General features: G+C 26.5%; 3 protein-coding genes across 4 annotated transcripts; 1 reads left to right on the top strand and 2 right to left on the bottom strand.

Annotated features, from left to right (window-relative positions):
• Positions 1-297: 297 nt before the first annotated feature.
• LOC114128218 (protein phosphatase 1 regulatory subunit 37) lies at positions 298-7,746 on the top strand. Its single transcript, XM_027992687.2, has 9 exons — positions 298-1,086; positions 1,166-1,410; positions 2,359-2,478; positions 2,536-2,686; positions 2,909-3,038; positions 3,138-3,273; positions 3,456-3,644; positions 4,818-4,943; positions 5,050-7,746. Exons 1-9 carry the CDS (start codon positions 897-899, stop codon positions 5,947-5,949), a joined length of 2,187 nt encoding a protein of 728 aa, XP_027848488.2. The 5' UTR covers positions 298-896; the 3' UTR covers positions 5,950-7,746.
• Positions 7,747-10,171: 2,425 nt separating this feature from the next.
• LOC114128228 (28S ribosomal protein S10, mitochondrial) lies at positions 10,172-11,750 on the bottom strand. Its single transcript, XM_027992702.2, has 4 exons — positions 11,452-11,750; positions 11,170-11,300; positions 10,467-10,668; positions 10,172-10,399 (listed from the first exon to the last, which is right to left on the bottom strand). The coding sequence occupies exons 1-4, from the start codon at positions 11,608-11,610 to the stop codon at positions 10,340-10,342; spliced, it is 552 nt and encodes a 183-aa protein (XP_027848503.1). The 5' UTR covers positions 11,611-11,750; the 3' UTR covers positions 10,172-10,339.
• A 2,061-nt stretch (positions 11,751-13,811) lies between these two features.
• On the bottom strand, positions 13,812-20,190 carry LOC114128223 (uncharacterized). 2 transcript variants are annotated; one of them, XM_027992693.2, is made up of 4 exons: positions 19,942-20,190; positions 18,406-18,541; positions 17,288-17,487; positions 13,812-14,195 (listed from the first exon to the last, which is right to left on the bottom strand). In XM_027992693.2, exons 1-4 carry the CDS (start codon positions 20,065-20,067, stop codon positions 13,989-13,991), a joined length of 669 nt encoding a protein of 222 aa, XP_027848494.1. In that variant the 5' UTR covers positions 20,068-20,190; the 3' UTR covers positions 13,812-13,988. The 2 variants fall into 2 exon arrangements, with proteins under 2 accessions (XP_027848494.1, XP_050057060.1); XM_050201103.1 differs by lacking the exon at positions 19,942-20,190 and adding an exon at positions 19,205-19,297.
• Between the last annotated feature and the right edge of the window lie 815 nt (positions 20,191-21,005).

The raw sequence follows: 21,005 nt of genomic DNA on the forward strand, positions 1-21,005 counted from the left end.
TGTTTTTGTTTTGCCATATCGATGTGCGCGATGAGGGCGGTAAGAAGCTGTGGATCCGGTCGAAAAGATGGCGCCACTGACTATGTTGTTATTGTTCTCATCAGCGATATGACTTGTTAAAATATTTCTCGGCATTTTAAAAATAGTTAATACAGAATATTGTATGCAATACATAATCGTCGGTCCATCGACACGCATATACGCAATACTATTTACCACCCACCACAGTCCACAATCATACGTAATGTTTTTTAAGGCGAATTTTCGTATTTTTTTTAATCTTCTACGAAACGCCAGAGTAGTAAGTTTACAAGAGACGCGCAAGCGCAGCTTGTGATTATAATTATTGTAGCCTGTTGGTAGTGCATACTACTTACCGTGGTTGTGGATCTTATCCGATCGGTCAATTTTACCAACCACTAATCATCGATTATGAATAATATTTTTTTCCCGACCGTCGTCGTCCGACTTTTTCGCGTTTGTATTTATTGTTATTTTATTGGCAATTTTCGGTAACTGATATTTTGTTATTATTTTTTTTTGTCGTCATCGGATCAATTCTATCCGGTTTTTCATCGACTAATTTATACATGTATATTACGCGCGTATATATGTATGCGGTACGCGAGCGTTGTCGTTTGTTTACGCCAAGTTTTGACCGACACCGAGTGAAGTGCTGCCGCCGCTGTTGACCAGCGACGACAACGACGATGCGTTATAGATGAAGCTCGTTACACTCGCAAACCATTGCCACCGAAAGAACCTTTTACTTTTCGACCCTCGCGAACGCGGTCAAACTACAGCAAAATCAGATCAATCGAAAGTATGCACTGCTGCTCCTGCTCCTGCTCCTGTTGCACAATACCATAAAACCGACCGACTGACCAACTACAGTGATGACTGAATGGAAATCCAGATCGTTACCTAGCAATTTCGAAACACTTTCCCTGTCAAATGTGCCAGTCGGTCCTTCGTGTTTACGTTCTAACTCCAAGAAAACATACATCAGCCGCAATGTATCTTTTCCGGATGACGAAAGTCAAATTGTCACTGGCGTTCTTGAAACCTTGCATCCTTGGGAATCCAGTAAATATTTATATTGAAATATAATCGTCACTGTTAAGAAACATGGTGTATAATTATACTAATCTTTTATTGTTCTCAGTGGAAAACGTAACTATAGAGTTACTTACAGCCAAATATAAAGAATCATGTGAAAGACACAATACTAATCCATTATACTCTGTTCTCAATCAAATAAAATCTATAAATACAAATTTGGAGAGGAACGAATGTCTTGATCTAAAAGGTGTTTTATTAACCAATGTCGACTGGGAGAGCCTTGAAGAAATATTTAAAAGAGTTCAGTTTAAAACTATAAATGTTGAAGCAACTGGATTAAATGATGATGTAAGAAAACTGAATTTTATTATTATGTTTTTCATTAAATTGGTTTTAAACTGTATAAGATAACTTATAGAGTCAGAACATATAGGTAGTTTTTTCATTAGAATCTAAGAAAGTCCATATAGAATAAATTTAATAGTTAATTTTCTCTGCTAGAAGTTGGTTAGATAGTTAAAGTTTATTAGTAAATCATAACTAGTGCATTGTACACCTAAATATTGCCTAACTAGGTATTGTTACTATTTTTAAAAAATATAATTTCCTGATTACTAAATTTAAACATTAGGTAGGTACTAGTTTGAGTATTAAAAGAAAAAACATAACTACCTACCTTGCTTAGCAAAGAATTAAACTAGTTCAAGTTAATTATGAATACAAATTAATTCAAACATTTATATTGGAAACAAAAATAAAATTACTTAATTCATTGTTTGTTAATCCATTTTTAATTTAGTTAATTTGAACTTTTTTTATTCCAAGGTCTACCAATAAGTAAAATAATGTCAACACATTCCATTTCAACAAATAATAAATATTTACCTAGTACCTACCTATTGAATTGGTAATAGACCTTACTGATTTATGTAATTTTAATAATATAAATTGTTCTGTTTAAAATGTTATATTAATATTAATGTATTATTATATTGAATCAGAATAATACAATTCTCATTATTAAAATTTCTTTTTTTTATAAACAAGTTATGTAGATCCATAATACTCCATAAGTAATAATACTCCATAGGTATAAGTATTAAGTAATATTCTAAACAATATCATTTTTGTAGAAAAATGTCTTATTGAATTTTTAAATTAATTAATGATTGAACTTAGCCATGTCTTAATATCAGAGGAATATATCCTTTTTTCTTTTCACATTTATATTAAATAACCTAAAACTTGTTGGATATTAATAATATTTAATTTATAAGAAATGTATTTAAATTGTAGACAGCAATTGCATTATTTGATATGTTAGACTTTTATGAATCTGCCATTTGTTTAAACATATCTTCTAACAACGATATTGGCACTAGAGGATGGCAAGCATGTGCTCGTACATTAAAAAAGGTAAATAGTAATTATAATTTGAAAAGTAATAAATTTTAAATGTAAATTTATTTTCAGTCAAAATGTTTAGAAGAATTGGAAGCAAGGAACACAATACTTAATGAATCAAATATGACTTTATTAGGTCGTTCATTAAAATTTGGTTCACAATTATGTGTTTTAAAACTTGAAAACTGTAATCTTGCAGACCGGCCATTAACATCATTAGGTGATTATTTTTAAATACAATATTATATATTATTATATATTTTTATTTTATCATTTTAATTAATTTAAAAGTAGTTTAACTTAATCAAATGATTTTTAATTATATAAACCTTGAAGCAGTATAACATCAATGAATTTTGTTTTATTATTATTATTAATTAAGTACCTAAAAGAAAAAATATTAAAATAATTTTATTAAACATATTTTAACAAATTGTTTCAGTTTCTTTAATAAAATTAAATAACACATTAAAAGAACTTTATTTGGGTGAAAATTATTTAAATGAAAATGATGCTAAACAACTTTCAATTTTACTAAAATGTAATACCACTTTGCAGTTGTTGGATTTAAGGTAAACATATAGATTTTTATTAGTAGCATAATATGTACTAAAGTATTTATATATATATCATTAATCAATACTTAACTGATTTATTAATTCTGATTTTAGCAATAATAATATTCAAAATAATGGTTTTAAATTACTTTGTGAAAGCATTGTGAATCAAAATTCTCCTCTAACAATTTTAATTGTCTGGAATAATAACTTGAATCAAGAGTGTTCAGAATATTTGTCAAACTTAATGGTAAATATATTTAATTTTTTTTTTATTGAAATTTTAAATGAAATTGAAATCAATTTTATAAAGGAAAATATGCATTTAGTAATTATTAATGTATAGAAAGAAATCTTTTAAAAATTAAAATATGTTTTTTTCTAATCATAATAGTATACTAATATATTATAAATATATTATTTTTTTTGTAGCGCGCAGAAACCAAATTAGAAATGCTCAATGTTGGTTTTAACTGTTTACTCGACTCCACGGCTAGTGCTATTGAAATACCATTGAAAAACAACAAAAATTTGGTACGCTTAGGATTGCAAAGTACCCAAATTACTTGTAAAGGAGCTAAAAATTTAGCAGAAGCACTAGAATCCAATACTTCTTTACAAGTAAGTACCTCTTTATAATTATACAAATTATACTACTAATTCAACTATAAATCTATCGTATTTAAAGTAAATATAGTGTTATTAAAAATTAAATAGAATTAAACTTGTTACCTATACATAACATTTATTTAGTATTTAATATAAGCTAATCATAGAACATATAAACTATAATTTATTATTCATGTGGTAGATATTACACAAAAACATCAACAAATAAAAATTAATTTCTCAAATATATACACTTTTTTTGTATCTGTTCTAGCTATAATAATTGTGTTAACTAATGAAATTTTAATAATATATATTTATACATATATAGTATATACGATATACATACAATATTATCTGATCTATCTTTTTCAAGAACATTTGAACTAAACTGTAAAAGCTTTAAATTTTATAATTTTTTAATGACAATGGCAGATTTTCAAAATTTTTCTGGGGGTCCTAATAATTGTATGTATTTTAAATTTATTATTTTTATTTTTATAAATACAAGTATATATATATATTAATAAATATGTATGTATATATCAACTTCTGGGGAGGAGGGATCCAGACCACCCTCAAATAACTGCAACTGACCAAAGATAAGCCTATCTGTTTTAAAAATAATAAATCAACAATATAAATAATAATTAGGGCTCGGATTCTATAGCACTAAAAATAACTGAAGTATGCGCTATAATATGCCCTAAAGACATGACAAATAGCATAAATGAAAATTTATTCTATTCACAAATTAAAAAAAACAACAACAGTTAAATTCTAATTATTTTTATTAATATTACTTGAATTATTGAATTACTATTTGAATGAAAATGGCAACTATTTAAAATTGTTTGGAAATATGAATACAATTCAAATAATTATGATTTATTAATTAAATAATATTTTTAATAATTTTACCTGAGTTACACTAATAACCTAATAATTAGTTACCTAATAATTTATCTTGTTTATTTATGTATCAATCACCTAAATATTATTAGAAACCTGCTAGCTTAAGTTAAGTATAAAATTCCTAAAGTATATGGATAATCATATTATAATTATTATTATAGCTTGCAAGTTAAAAAAAAATGTAGTCTAGTTTTGTATTTAGAAATGACTTTAGATATGTTTTTACGTTTTAAACCTCCTTATGTATTGTAATATTGTTCGCTTTTGCAGAGATTAGATTTACGTGATAATAATATTGAAGTTGAAGGGCTGAGAAATTTGAAAGAGTCCATTTCAAAAAATTTTAGAATTACACGCCTAGATTTAGATCCTCTGCCACGTAACAAATATGCAGCTGTAAGATATTGTTTTTATTTTCTATAATAATATTTATTTAAATGTATTATCAATTGTATGGTCTATATGTATTAAGTATTTCAAATTATTTATTTATTTTATTTAGGACACAATTAAGGAGTATACAAATTTAACAGAGCAGATCAAACAAATGTGTGAAGAAAATGAAAAAAATCATTGTAGTAAACAAACTGAAGATGATCTACTTGACCAGATAACAGATGAGTCTAACTTAACAAAAGCTATCAAAATACCTAATGTCGATTCTAGAAAAATATCTCTTACATGTGAATCACTAATGATGCAGTATACTTCACTTAAAAATCCCAATTATCTTGGTTCAGATGATTACTCGCCTATGTTGCGAGGAAGTAGTGGTAGATTAAGGAGTCCTGCTCCGAGTCCTATACACAGTCCAATTGCTAGTAGTCCAATGTGCAGTCCTTCATTAACATCCACACGAAATCGTTTCCACGTATCTAAAGTGTCTGAACAAAAACAAAAAGAATGTCGATTTAAGGTGACCAAATTGAATACTTTAAACGATAAAGCACCTACAGCTAGTAATGAATCATTATCTGATGATTCTTTTGGTCCTACTAATTTGGAACTCACAGTTGATAGTTTGGATTTGTGCAAACATAAAAATGACACCAAGAAAGAAGATCAAAGAACCAGGAAAGTATCTTGGGTTATGGGTTCTCGACCTTTACTGACTTCATTGCAAAACATTACCTCGAGTTTGGATCAAGCAACCTCATCAGGAGTTGACAAGCTTCTCAGTTTATTTAGTCCTTTTTCTAGTGCGGATAAATCTTCAGCATCTATTGATACAGTTGAATCTAATGATTCTGTTTTTGAATCAGATCATGAATCAAAGAAACCAGTTACACTGGATCAAGCAACTTGGCCACCAGTATTCGGAAGCTTGAAAAAAACTACTTCTATCTGCAGGCCGCTGTCAGATAAAGGTAGACGTAGTTTAAGCGATTTACGTACTTTTTAAATTTTAAAGTTAGAGGGATAGTGACCATACTCAAGCAATGATACTAGTAGATCAAATGCATTTAGGTTGTTTATTTATATTGTAAGGTCTCCCCTCAGAGCAAATCTCGTTAACAGTAGTATCTTTTACAAACTACATTGTGATTCACAAGCACATGAGTACAAATTTATTTTTATCATTGTTGAACAATTTATAAATATTTATGCGATCGTTTTTAGTTGTTAGTGCTTTATGTATAATTTAAACACACCCTCTAACCATACATACGACTACTGTAACGAGAATTCACACAATTTTTTACATTATCTGGTGTACAAACAACTATGGGCTTGAAACCATTTACAATACATTTGAAAAAAATAATATAAATAAAATATAATTTATTATATTTTATATTTTAGTATAACAAAATATACATATATAAAATCAAATATTGTTATTAATTGAAAGAATATATTGAACTCGAATATTTGGTTACTGTTTAATAAAATGTTTCTGTAACCAATATTATTACTGTACTTGCGTTTTATAAAATGGTTTCTTGTCTAGTGATGTTTTAAATTATTAATGAACTGGTCTCAGTATGATTACAATTTAATTTTAGGTACTTATAGTATGTATAATAACATTAATATAATATTTAAAGTTACCAACCAGTGTTTTAAACAAATGGAACAAAAAGATAATCATATTATTGTTATATTATGTACATGGCTAGTAGATTTCTTCTTTGTACTATTTAAGCACAAATTTTTTGAATATTATAGTTTCTTGAGTTTACTTGTCAATTCTTTTTGTTTCAAATTAAATCAAAGTATCTTTTCTTAACTTGTGTTATTTTAGTCATCTGATTGTTAAAAGTGCAATAATCTGTCTGGATCCAACATGTAAAGCACAAAATGTTGAAAGAAGAACAGACATTTGGAAGTTAATAATTACCATAAATTTGTTTACAGAATACCGTTTTAAATACTTATTTTTCTGAGTTTGTTTATCTACAGAAAAACATTGTTACAGTTATTTATATTATTTTATATTTTTCTTCTTTTTCCGAATTCTTGGATATTTTTATTGACTGTGATTTTTATCTTGGGTTTTTCTTTGTGATAATTGTTTTTAATAATCATAAAAATTAATAATATATATATATATATTACAATATACTTTTTTTTTTGTTCAATTACTTAAATTTTATCGAAACAAAAATATTCCAAAGACTGACATTTTCCAAACAGTATTTGGAAAGACTTAAAAGTCAATTTATTCATTAAAAAAAAAAAAAAAACAACTCTCATAATATCATATATTTCTTTACAGGTGCCATTTTCTTTTACTTTATATAATGTTTAAGTCCAAGTTAGTTGGAAAATATTGTTACCAAATTTACTATCAGATAATTATTAAATAGTAGTTAGTCTATACATTACATTAGAGTTATATATAGTTTAAAAATATTATGAATGTAGCTTTAGCGTACTTAACTTAAGAAGTTAATTAATTTTTCTATTATGTTTTATAATATTGAACGAATATATTGTGTTATAATGATAAATAATAAAGTTGCTACGTATGTTTATGACCTTTGCATTTAAATTTAACGCTCTTGTCGCGACATGTTTATATTATATAATGTTGTTATTTACATATTATTTTTTTGTTATTTCAAAAGAAAGAAAATTATTACTATGTTAAACTACGTCCTTTTTAGTTTTAAAACTATTAGAAATTTATTACTTTACTTAAAGTTTATTGTATACATTACACTCACATATAATATATATAAAACATACATATTGATTTCTGTTATTTTTATTTTTTTATGGGGTTGTCTTGTTATGGACACAATTATATTATTTAAACAGATTAAATTTTATCGTTATTATATATATATATATTCTGTAGAAAAAAATCTAATAAATATATATATTTATGTACGGCACTCAACTCATATTGTGAAATCACGTGTCAAAAAAAAAAAAATTATTAAATCAGAAAATGTTTCAAGTCTATGTATAATACAATACTATATAATATTGGAAAAAAATTATAATAAAGAAAAATAATGTAGATTGTTATTCATTGTATTGGTTGTTTTATTCTTTGTATTAATACGCCTATTGCTCATTCATAAGTGGAATTTGATAAACTTGGTTGGAGAGATTAAAGCTGTAGTGTTATTTTTTATGATTATTTAAATATTATAAATAGTATTTAACTTAATAAAAATAAATTGTTGCTCATATGTACAGTAGGAGTTCAGGCTGTTAAGGGTGACTTGTTGAGTAGGTCTCTATAATGGTTGTGTTAAATTTGAAATTCTCTTGTAATTCTGAATAGAAAAGGTGTGTCTTTGTTATATTCTGTGATATAACCAAGTGTATTTTATCATATTATACTATAATAATAATAAATTTACCATTAATAATATGATATAAGAAGACATAAGCTTAAAATAAATCTATATGTTTTGAAAGTGTCATAGAGTATAATAAAATATAGGTAAGTTAAAAGTTAAAAAAGTAAGTAATAATTTTAAATAACAATGAAGTATATATTTTATTATTTATGTATTTAATTTTCAAACTTAACCTAACATAATTTTTTTTATCGCCATTTATAAAAAACAAAAATAATCTAACATCTCAAAGATTGCTCAAAAAATTATCATGTATAGATAATGTTAGTATAAAATTTGGTGAAAATGTTTAATCTTTCTTAAATTCTGAACTAAGTTATGAATAAATTGATTTTACAATGATGTGTGTTTTTGTGTCTGTGTGTAGCATAACTTGTCGAAATAATGCTTCAATTTCAAATTTTGGGGGTGGTTTCCAATTGGAAAGTGAATATCTTTGGTGCATTACAGAGGTCAAAAGTAAAAAATTTTCCAGTATTTTAAAAAAAAAAAAAACGATTTTTTTATGTAGTTATAAACTCAAAAAAAATCACTAAATACTTGAGATTTTCACCAAATGTTTATATTAGTGTTATCTTCATACAGTTAAATTTTCAAAATATTTTGACTTTTTTTAGTTATTAATTGAGATCTGAAATTTTACACTGGACGATACATTTGAGTGGTTCCATTTCCTTTAATTCACAAAAAACGAATTACCTTCACTTTGCACCTTATAGGCGGTGGGAAATAAAATTGTATTCTTCATATTGTTATAGCAACTACTAGCACAATTCTGAACGAAAATAGTCGAAACTTTGCTTATTGTTAAAGAATAATGTAATGATGGCGACATTTTGAAAAATGTCACTGAAATGCCCGTATTTAGTGAATTGTAATACATCGAAGGTTCATTTTGACATAGCTCTCGTACATAACGTATACCATGTACAATCATCTACCATAATTTTAAATTATTTAAATTTTCATATTATTTTTGAAGATTGTTTACGTTATATAATAAATTTTACATCCCTGATGCACAAAACAAAAATATACAAATTATACTAGCTGATTATTGTTATAATAATGTATTTTATGCATGGTTGCCAAAGTAGTACATTGGTTCATTTATTAAATGTTTAATATGCAATTATAAGTTATAACAAATAAATGTTTTGTTGAGTAATTTAATTGGGTTTTATTTGATATAAAATATTTTGGCCTTTTTTGAGCTATTAATAAACAACTGAAAGTTCTTATAAGTCATTTTTATTGTAGTTAAAAAAAAAAAGTCGTTTATAGTTCAATTTCTTACGAAATATGTCAAAGTTGCGAAAATTTAAATAATTATATAGTTGAAAATTCATAAAAAATTTTGTATTTATACCTAAGGTTATTTTTTATTAACATTTCAAGTTCAAATATTGACAAAAATTTGTCAAACCCATGAATATTTACAAATTATATAGTAATTAAAATTTATAAAAATGTTTGTATAAGAATCTAAGAGTTGAAAATTTAATACAAGATTTTCATAAGTTTGACTTACAATAATTATAAAAGAACTTTTATTTTGGAGTATTCAGATAATTAAAACATAAACTACCTTTTTCAACATCCACTGGAAGGTTAGGTTAGGTTAAGTTGGCTTTTCTGAACTTAGATTTACTATATTATAAGTTTGTATGATGATAGCAACTCTAGTGGGTGTAAACGTTCTTTTAAAAAAAAAATTGACCAATATTGTAATAACTGTTTTTGACATTACTTGGATTTTAACACTATCTTAATATATGTCTACATGTACATTAATAAGAGCTGGTATAAAATTTGAAATAATAGTATTCAATATATTTCACTGTAATACCCTTTAACAATAGTAAATTATGATAATAAAATCAGTTAAATTTAATTTACAGATTTTACTATTTAGAAATTGTATTACATAAAAAAAAATATTTCAACATTAACAACTAAGAGTAATGTATAATTTTAAGCTATTTCAGACTTCATATGTGATGAAACACTTTCAGGAATATTTTCTAAAAGTACCTGCAAACATTTTTAAAACATTTCTCATTAAGGTTAATTTAAATTAACTTGGATGAAAATAACTCACTTTGGTTACTTTAAGTGCAACTCCTTCGGGTAAATTTCTCTGAACATACTCCAAAAAGGTTTCCGCAGTAGAACCAGTAAGTTTATGGAAATGAATGAATCTAAACCATGTTCTTACTTCATACTGTACTCTACATCTTTTATGTACGTGAATAGAACGTAATAATGTGTATCTCTCATGGTGAGCTTTACGTGGTGACCAGCTAAAATAAAATCGTAAATCATCACAACAATTCTTAATATTGTTTATTATAAATTAGACACTAGAATATAACATGATTAAGAAAATTATTCTAAGTCATTACCTTCTCATCAATAATTAAAACCTACCTACATTAATTCACATATTGATACAGTATATTATGTAAACTAAAAATTTATCAATGGTCTTAATATTCTTGGGTATTTATTAAGCCTATACTATGTAAAAAAAAAAAATAATAATATTTAAATATTATTTTTAAATTTATAAGATTAATTATTTAATAGATAAACTTGTTGAAAAGGTACATATAAAATTCTACATTGAAGTCTGGAAGTATTGATTTTAAATTTGTATCTAATTTGTATTTTAGATATCTGGTAAGGACTAAGGAGAAGAGATAAGAGAATACCAACACTTTTTCAATATTATAATATAAAAATATTTATCACTTATGATACTCTTAAACTTTTAGCTTTAATTTATAAAATTAAAAACATACCATTTACCAATTTGAATCCCTAATTCATTTGCAGCCATTGTTGCAAATTGTGTGTAACTACGTAATACTGCGCGATCGTTGCCACGACACTCAAATTCTATGGTTTTGTATAATTTATCCAGTTCTTCATTCTAAAATTAAAAACATATGACACTAAGTTCAGTATTTGAATAAGTATGATATTATAAATATTATGACGACAATGATGTGCGATCACTAATCATTTACTGATGACAACTATTAATCGTTCATCTAGTCAGCTATAATTATAATACATATTACCTGAGCAGCAGGCACCATATCATTTTGCTCGATTTTACTCGCCTCAGATCTTTGAGGCGGCATAGAGTAGAGCCATCTTGAAGATAAATTAAAATTAGAAGGCAACAACGCTGAAGTTTTTCTACTGTTCATCAATAAGGTTTTCAATAAAGTCGTCATTATTTAGTACCGTCGTCAACCGTTGAAAATTAAAAATTACAAGATCATATGGCACGACTCACTTACAGTGGTCATACAGTAGTACTCTCAGACTCAGTAGTCTGGTAGTCGGGACTTGCGAAGTTATGATTATTTTTTTTCTTGATTTATCGTTATCACACATCTATTATCATAATTAGTTTTATATAGTATAAATTATATATATTTTTATATTTTTACTGATATAGTGATATCATAGAGAGTATGATTGCTAATACGTCGTATGAACTTTCAACTTACACTATGGAGTTTGTTCATTAGTATTTACTATTTAATCATTACAAAAACCATTAGAAAAGAGATTTGTAATTTATCGTCAGAGCCAACAGAAACACTAAAACCACAAACTAAACCGTCGAAAAAATCAGTGATGGGAGCAAAACATGTTGACGTAAAATCCTTAGATCGTAAAATCTCCAGAATGATTTTTAGTAAACTGCTTGATCTGTTGACTTTGGTACATCTGTGGACTGCGAAAAATTCTAGAATAAAAAGTGTTTTAAAAAAAGTTGGACTTACTTAGTGTGTATTATCTAAGGACTAAAGCCCAATGAATTATAATATAATTTATTATTTAGATAATAATTAATAGGTATTAATTTTTTTTTCATTAAAATTTAAACATTATTGTACCTAAATATATATTCATATTATTATATTTTTTCCTATTTTCTTATTCTTAGGCATCTATTTTAATTTGATTTTTATTTATATATATTTCTTTAAGATGGTGTTGGGACATTCAACAATGATAGTAGTATAAAAGTGTATTGAATTTCATTATCGAATGACAGTAACGAAAATATGATGGATTTCAAACTATGTCGATAAATTAAGTCAAAAATGACACTGCGAACATAGCTCTGGACCAGAACTACCATATCAACTGAGTCCCCAATTTCTATTTTCTAGTGCTTCTAACTCCTTACTGAGGAGATGGTGGTCAATTGTATCAAAGACTTTGGAAAAGTCTGAGATAGCCACACCTATTTGACGGCCGTTAAGACTGTTAAGTATAAATGAAGAGAAGATTGTGCTACTAGTTATGGAAGATTTCCCTGGTCCGAATCCATGCTATTGCGGAATGGGATTAGAATAGATTAAGACTCCGTTTTATGGAGTTGTAAACCAGACGCCCAAATATTTTTGCGAGGTGGAGTTATATGGAAATAGGTAGGTCTATATATTTAGACAACAGTGGAGGGGTCGCCTGATTTGAAAATGGGAGTTTCTGAGCAAATTTTCCATACTTTATAGGAAAGAAACCTTCATTAAGGTAATAAGGTACCACATAAATAAAAGATAAACAGGGATGCCGATAGCAAAGCGGCAGTTAAAGAGCAGGCAAGCAGAGATTCTGTCAGGGTTGGAGAACTTTATATATTTTAGGCTTTTTAGAGCTGAAAGTAAATCGTCTGGTGTAAAATAGGCACTAGATGAAAGATCAAAAGATAACCTGGATACTGTTTAAGGAAACCACTAATTATTGATGCCACTAAGTAGCGCAAATGTATGTTTCAATACTATGCAGTAGTGCGCATCATTAAAAATATCTGCTGTTTCGTGAATATTATATTGGAAGAAAGTGTTATGCCAATCAAATGAGTAGAACTCAAGTTTAAGAAATTAGAAATAGGCGCGTAATGGACAGATTTTAAATCTCTAAAAATGAAATTCGTATGAAGATCCAGAGATGAAGGAAGTTGATCCTTTATATGTAGTGGTGGGTGATGGGGGTCAGCTTTACAGAGAATAGTTGTTGCAACTTGCAGGTATGATGGAGAGGTCCTGGATGTAAGAAAAATCATTACATATATTGTTATTCTGAAAAAAGTTAAGGAGTGAGAAAGAGTTGCGGACTAATAATTAAGGAAGGAGAATGGCTGCTTGAAGTAAATAGACTTACGTCACCATGATTCCAAAAATATTGGAGAAAAAACTAAAAAAACATTAAAAACCAAAGATAGCTAGGTACTTTTTTGTTATTTAGTATTTACGGTCAATTGGGATACCTGTATTTTCAAGGATTTAATTTTAACAAACATTTCTAATAGGTATTCAAATATTCAGTGTTTATATTATATTAGACTGCACTAAAAATTTAATACTTTTTTACCACTGACAGGTATAATATGATAAAATAATTAATAACTGATAAAATGTGTACTTCGTTAAAATATTTATTTATTTTCATAATCCCGAATCGTAAACATATAATAATATATTATGTTATTAGTTACTACAACGAATTCTTATGTTATATTATTTTATAATTAATAATTATATCGTTATAATAATAATAATAAGCGGTTTATGAGCAAAACCCGTGCCTAGATGTATTAATTTCTATTGGCAGGGAAGTCGGCGTACCATCCGTATGAGCCTAATGGACCGGTATGTGCTCCAAAATCAACATAGCCGCTTCCACTACGGCGTTGCGCTGCCACTTTGGGTTCATTCGATTTTGCCGGATGTCGGACGGCGAAACAAGCTAACAGCTGCAGCCAAATGAAAACCACAACGATTATGTACTGGAACGAATTCATCTGTAAACGAATTAAATATACAATATTACTGAAAACTGCAATAATGATATTTGTATTTACCAGATTTTCTGGAAATAATTTTCGTATAATATCAATACTAATAGGTATATTGGATTAGGTCGTCATTATAATATATATTATGTAATAAGGGCAGCACTTGGTATCTAAGTATGTACTCGTATAGGTAGATATTTACATTTTTCCTAAAAATAATATTTTAGGACTACAAAATGAAAATTGTTCATATTGTACATATTTGAAATTTGAATCATTACTTTCGTAATTATCCAATATTGACTGGTTAAGATTAAGATTAACCATAACTCATATTATATGTATATGTATAATTCGTCATTGACACGAAAAAACCTCCTATGTGCCAAATTTGCGATTTTAAGATATTGGTATCCATGGATTCAGAAAAAATAGGCAGTCGTTTTGATAAAAACTCCAATATACTATCACCATCGTAGAATACTTCTTATGTGATTAAAATTACATAGGAGATATTGACATGCAGAGTAGATATTGTGTCGCGTATGAAATATACACATGGGAGATTTTTCCATGTTCATAAATGATATTACCTTCTATGTATTGTTCGGCAAAAAAAAAATTAACCCAATATAATCTCCCATGTGATGAAATATTTACAATTTGTACAATAAATACATAAATATCAATTTTTTTTTTCAGAATAAAAATTTATATTCTTTCACATTTTTAAAATTTATTTTCATTAATCATTAATTGATGACTTGTGATTTTTTAAAACGTTTTTTGTCCCTCCTGAAAAATTAGGTTTTAGCACATATAGGAGATTTTTTCGTGTAATATAATATAATATATTATATAGGTATATAACCCAAAAAAAAACAAATTAGCGCCTTCAAGACTCCTCCAATAGTAGACATATTTTAAGGTAGGTATTTAAGCTTAAATTAAACTATTACAGACTATTACAGATTAGTCATATTAGTAATATACTATTATCTATATTCTTTTCAACATTTCAGCGAGAGAACCCGCCGCGGGACGACCAAACTCGGTTTATTCTATATCTGTGTATATCTGGTATATCTGGTATATCTGTGTATCGCCAAACGACACCCTGCTATAATAGGGAAACTGCGGTTTCGACTTTCGATAGCAGGTCGACGCGGGAGGGTGCGCAGAATCGGCGCGTTCTCTCGCTAGATAGAAGGTATATTTAATATTATATTTCATATCATTGATATTATAGTACAATGTAAGAAAATAACTACTATAGATAGGTTAATCTATTTTATTAATATAAATGGTTAGGTACTTACGTCAACAATGTTTAAAAAATGATTGCAAGCTTAAAAATTGTATGATAATTTGATAATACTGTGTAAATAGTGGAGACAGCAATATTGTTAAATGCGTGTTACATGTAGTAGGTACCTACAAGTATTTTAGTGCAATTGACAATGGCATGTACACCATAGAAACAATTGTGGTGTTTGTGTTCAATGTGATAAAAAAATTGGTTCAAAATACTTTCACCAATTCGACTAAGCGGCTTTGTTACCGTTATTATAAATCAGGTAAAAGTATTGTTTTTTTTTACATAGGTTTTGCTGTAGTGGTTTATAAGGAAATTATTTGTAGAAACAGTAGCGCATAATTATTGTTATTGTAGTTTACTAAAATTAATAAATAATAGGTAGGTAGATACTTCACTAGGTGAATATGATTTATAATTGTTTATATGCCATAAATATAGGATATATTTGCTTTAGGTGTAAATAAATAATAATATGCAATAAATTGAATATTTTCTCATAGTCACTATGATTACCTAATAGCTATAAATATATTAGCCATACTCCCATAGGTATATGTAAATATATTAACTGTGTTTATTTTAAATTAGTTTTTTAATAAAAATATTACGAATACGCAATTATTAGATTTAGATAGGCACATTGGACATACTTTAGGACTTAGAATAACTCACTAGTAAAATTATAATAGTTGAATTATATGACTATACTATACTATTATATGACTATGCATTGTGAGTTGTGATAAGTCACATATATATTAATCAATAATCTTTATGATTTTTAAAAAATATTTAAATTTATATATTATTCTATATTTTCTAAATCGAAATATTATATTATGTTCCTTTAATTGAAAATGGTCACTGAGGCATCGCTCGGCGGGCGCCATTTTGGCGAAAAACGGTTATCTCCAAAAGTAATAATATTGAAATCTTTTAATCATCTTAGTCTCTTTTATTCTTATATATTCTAAATATATTGTTGCGAAAAAAATGGGTCATTATAAGCTATACCAGAGGTTCTTAAACTTTTTATTGTACAACCCATTTTGGGAATTTTTTAAAATTTGGCGACCCACAATATCAATGAATAAAGTCATTCAGTTTTCTAGTGAATCAGTTGTTTACAACAAAAAATATATATTTATTTTTAATATAAAAATATAATCGCAACTCAATTTTGGGTCGCGATCCACAGTTCGGGAACCTCTGAGCTATGCTATAGCCAGCATAATGGCGATGGCGGCCCGCAAACAAATTTTATCTGGCCCGTAGACAAGAAAAAAAAGTAAAAACCGATAAAAAATACGAATAGACTTCTTTTTGCATTATAATATAATATGATAAAAATATTTACTTGGTTATTTCGATGGCCCCCAAAATTTTTAAAAATTTCCAGTTTCCAAAAATATTAATTAATGACTCCTGGGCTATAGATAGGTACTTAACTCATACACCTGCATGTATGGCTATACAAAGTTCAATAATATCCAATAGCGTAATAAAACTACTCCTTCCTTCTAATTTTGTTTTAAATACAATTTATAGAGAAAGAGGTGATTATTATATGATATAGCCACATAGACATTTCGCTGAAATGGTATACGAATATATACAATTATGTTCCTAAAAAATTAAAATATACTTAAAAATTATTAAAATTAGAATTTTTAAATCAATTAATTATCAATGGAAAATTTTTTAAACGTTCTGCAGTTTATTTACTTTCTATAGTTTCTACAAGTGAAAATCACGATCGGTGAACACGGCGGTGACTTACAAGTCCGGCTGCAGATAGACACGGTCTATTGCATACGTCGCATACAAAACGCCGCGTGATGACAGCGACGTGCCGATTATTATTCGTTTGACGAAAATTGTCATCGAGATCGTCAATATTATTAGAGCATGTTGATGCCGATGTCGCTGCTATGTCATCGCGATCAGTACTTTGTTCTTCCAGCAACACACTAGTTTCGTCTATAAAACATTAAATTATTTATCACGTATGAAATACGATTGTACTATATTATTATATGTTTAGTATCACAATTGCCATTAAAATGAAACGAATTAGATTTAATATATTTATTCGAGTTATATAAGCTGACAACATTTACGATTGATGGCACTGATGGCAGATAAATTCAGTGGCGCAAGTAGGGTAAAGGCTTAGCTACCAAAATACTCTAGAATCCCCTCAACAAATAAGAATAGAAATTTAGGTTTATAATTTTTTAATAAAAGTTGGTTTTACGGATTTTTTTAAAAACTAATCAAGAAAATATTTATTGGCCATATATGTCTTATTTGCGCTATTGTAAAACACCTATAGGTATTCTGTGCTTCTGTACCGTGTTTAAGGATATGTTATATCTAAAGTAGGTATAGTGTGCATAAAAATTATGTCATTTAGAGAGCTGTTTTTTTCTGGAGTCACCTATAGCCTATAGGTTAAGTCAACCTGGTTTGATCAACTTAATATAGGAGTAATTTAATTTTGAGATTTAATTTAGGCTTAATAAGAAAATAAAAGATATGCAGTCAAGAATTGGACATCTTTCTTTTGGTTTTAAGGTGAAATAAGTTATTATTGATTTACACTTTAAACGGTTGTGTTCAGGAATAATTTAATCATTACTATTATTATTATTGATATTATTCACACTAATCACACTACATAGGATACTACGATATTGAAACTATTCAAATTAATTCAATTGTCTTCCAAAATGTTTTCTTTTTTTAACATTTAAAAATTATTTTTGTGTAATTAGTTATCATTTATTCATTTGTAACAATCAGCTTTTAACATATTATAATCATGTATGATATTTAAAATTGTTAACATGCAAACATTGCAAACTAACAAATAATATAATATATACATTTATTTACTTGAATTGTTGGCTGTATATGTATTTACATCATTTCCAATAATTGTGTATACTAATTTGGATTCAAGCATGTGATTTGATAATAAAAAATTTAAAACGGTTTTTATAATTGGTTGTTCTGCACTCATGTGATTATTCTAAATGAATTAAAATAAAATGTTTATATAATAAAATGGGTAAAGTTTTAAACTTGATTAAATCTTTTATTCTTAACAGGCCTCAGCAAGTTTGATTTGAAGGAATTCTTAACAATAAAATATGTAGGTAGATACTATGTACAAATAGTTTTTCAGTGCAGCAAAGTGCTGTTCTAGGTCCAATTTTATAATTTATTTATGATTTGGACTTTTAAATCTAAATCTAAATTCTGATGATATTCTATCTTAGGTATCATCTTATGTCGATGATATTGTCATATACTTGTAAAAAAAAAAAATTATAATGATCTATTTAAAAAAGCTTATATTTGTATTGATGTATCTATTATCTAATTAAAGGATGGCGTGATAATAATAACCTATAATTAAATTTAACTAATTTATGTAATTGTAAATATGATATTTTTAATATTACTTACTATAATAATATTTATAACCTTAGTGATTACTTATCTGTATGAACACATTCTTATAATTGTAAACATAAATGTATCGTGTAAATATATTCTTTTCGAGGTTTAGAGAGAGTTTATAATGTGAAATACCTAAGTATTAATTTTGATCATTCAAAATTTGTGGAACATATTATTACCTATTCAGTAAATAATATAATAATAAAATTATTTTATAAATTTAGAATACTTCGTTATATATTAGACTAAAAAACTTGAAGAGAAGTTTTTTTAGCTTCAGCACAATTGGTTTATTCGTATGGTTCATTGGAGTCGGGTTGTACTTACTCTAGTAGCCTAGTAACATTAAACTTTTAAATATTAGTAATATTACTTTTCTTTAATTAAAATTATTTTCAATAAACTTAAATTGTATCTAACAAATTTAAAGTACCTATACTGATTTTAATTTACTTTATGAACGTCAAACTTTATTATATTATATATGTTTAAAATTAAATCTATTGTTAATGATTATCAACCATCGCAAACGTATAATACGAAATTAAAAAGTATTAAAAACCATTATGTTCCTTTTAATAACACCAATTTTTTTAATCAAAGCCCTATAGTTATATGGCCTATGGGTATATTATTATTACGTAAATACCTATAATAACATTAATATTTTCTTTTATACTAATTTTGCTTAATATAAAAATTATGTTCTAACCGAAACAAATCTTTGTATAATAAATAAATAAATCTTGTACGGTTCTTATTTGTTTTGTGATATATTTTATTTATAATTTTAAATTGTTAAGTTTTCTTTCTATTTTTGTTTTTAATTTGTAATATGTGAAATTTTTGTAAATTTTTTGTGGTTGCAATAAATAAAAAATAAAATTATTATAAATGTATATAATATATATACAAAGAGACTTCATAGTTCATAGATGTAGTTTTGTTTAATAATAATTACTATACCATAATATGATCTGTAATTGATTGCTCATCAGGATTGGATATTAAAACGATTGCTCTAAAAATTGCTCGTACGTAACATGTAAAGCATGTTAAACTAGGACAAAAACATGGCATATATGATGCCATCTTGAAAAACTTAATTAAAATAAATATTGATTGGCGAGTTTAATAGAATGAATTAGATTATAAAAATAATAAACACTTTTAAAGTAAATTAGACAATAGTTCATTTTATAGGTTTTACAAACACTTTTCTATTTTCTGTTTTATTTTTACGTATTTATCAGCCAGAAAATATAAACTAAACTAAAAAAAAAAAAAAAAAATTACATTTAAAAGTACAATAAATATAAATAAATAAAAAATATAGTTTTAAATTATAAAAATTAAATTATACATTATTAATGTAATTATAACATATAATTTCCATATTAGAACGATTATCCTTCAAAAATATATAATTCCTTAATATTTAATTTCAGCTTAGGAACAAAAATAATTATAAAACTTCAGAATTCATTACGGTTATTATTCCATTATAATACATTTCCATTTTAGAACCGAGTTTCTGTTCTAAAATATATACTTCCTTAAAATGAATCGCGGAAAAAATGGCCACAGAAAAAAAAACCCAAACTAAAAAATACATCCCAGAAAAAAGCCCAAAAAGATATATTACACATAATATATTTATATTTATTTATAGGTACATATTTTTAATAATATACACAGTAGTAAAATATAATACATTATATTATTATATTTTATAATATAATAAATTATACATACATACTTTTTAGTAATGGTGGGCATTAACTTATTAAAAAGTTAATTTATTTTAACTTTTTAACTTAACTAGTTAGTTATTTTTGTTTAATCAAACTTACTAAAATTTAACTTAATAACGACTTATCGATTCTGTAAATTTTCATGCAACCGGGCATTAATTATTACTAAATTTTTTTTTTATACGGAGTTTTACAACTCCGTTAGTGGTTTTGGTGTGATATATTTTAAATCCACGAAGAGACGTACTCTGTTTTAAAATAATGAGCTTGTTATCA

Source organism: Aphis gossypii, chromosome 2, assembly GCF_020184175.1.
Source record: "Aphis gossypii isolate Hap1 chromosome 2, ASM2018417v2, whole genome shotgun sequence".
NCBI lineage: Eukaryota > Metazoa > Arthropoda > Insecta > Hemiptera > Aphididae > Aphis > Aphis gossypii.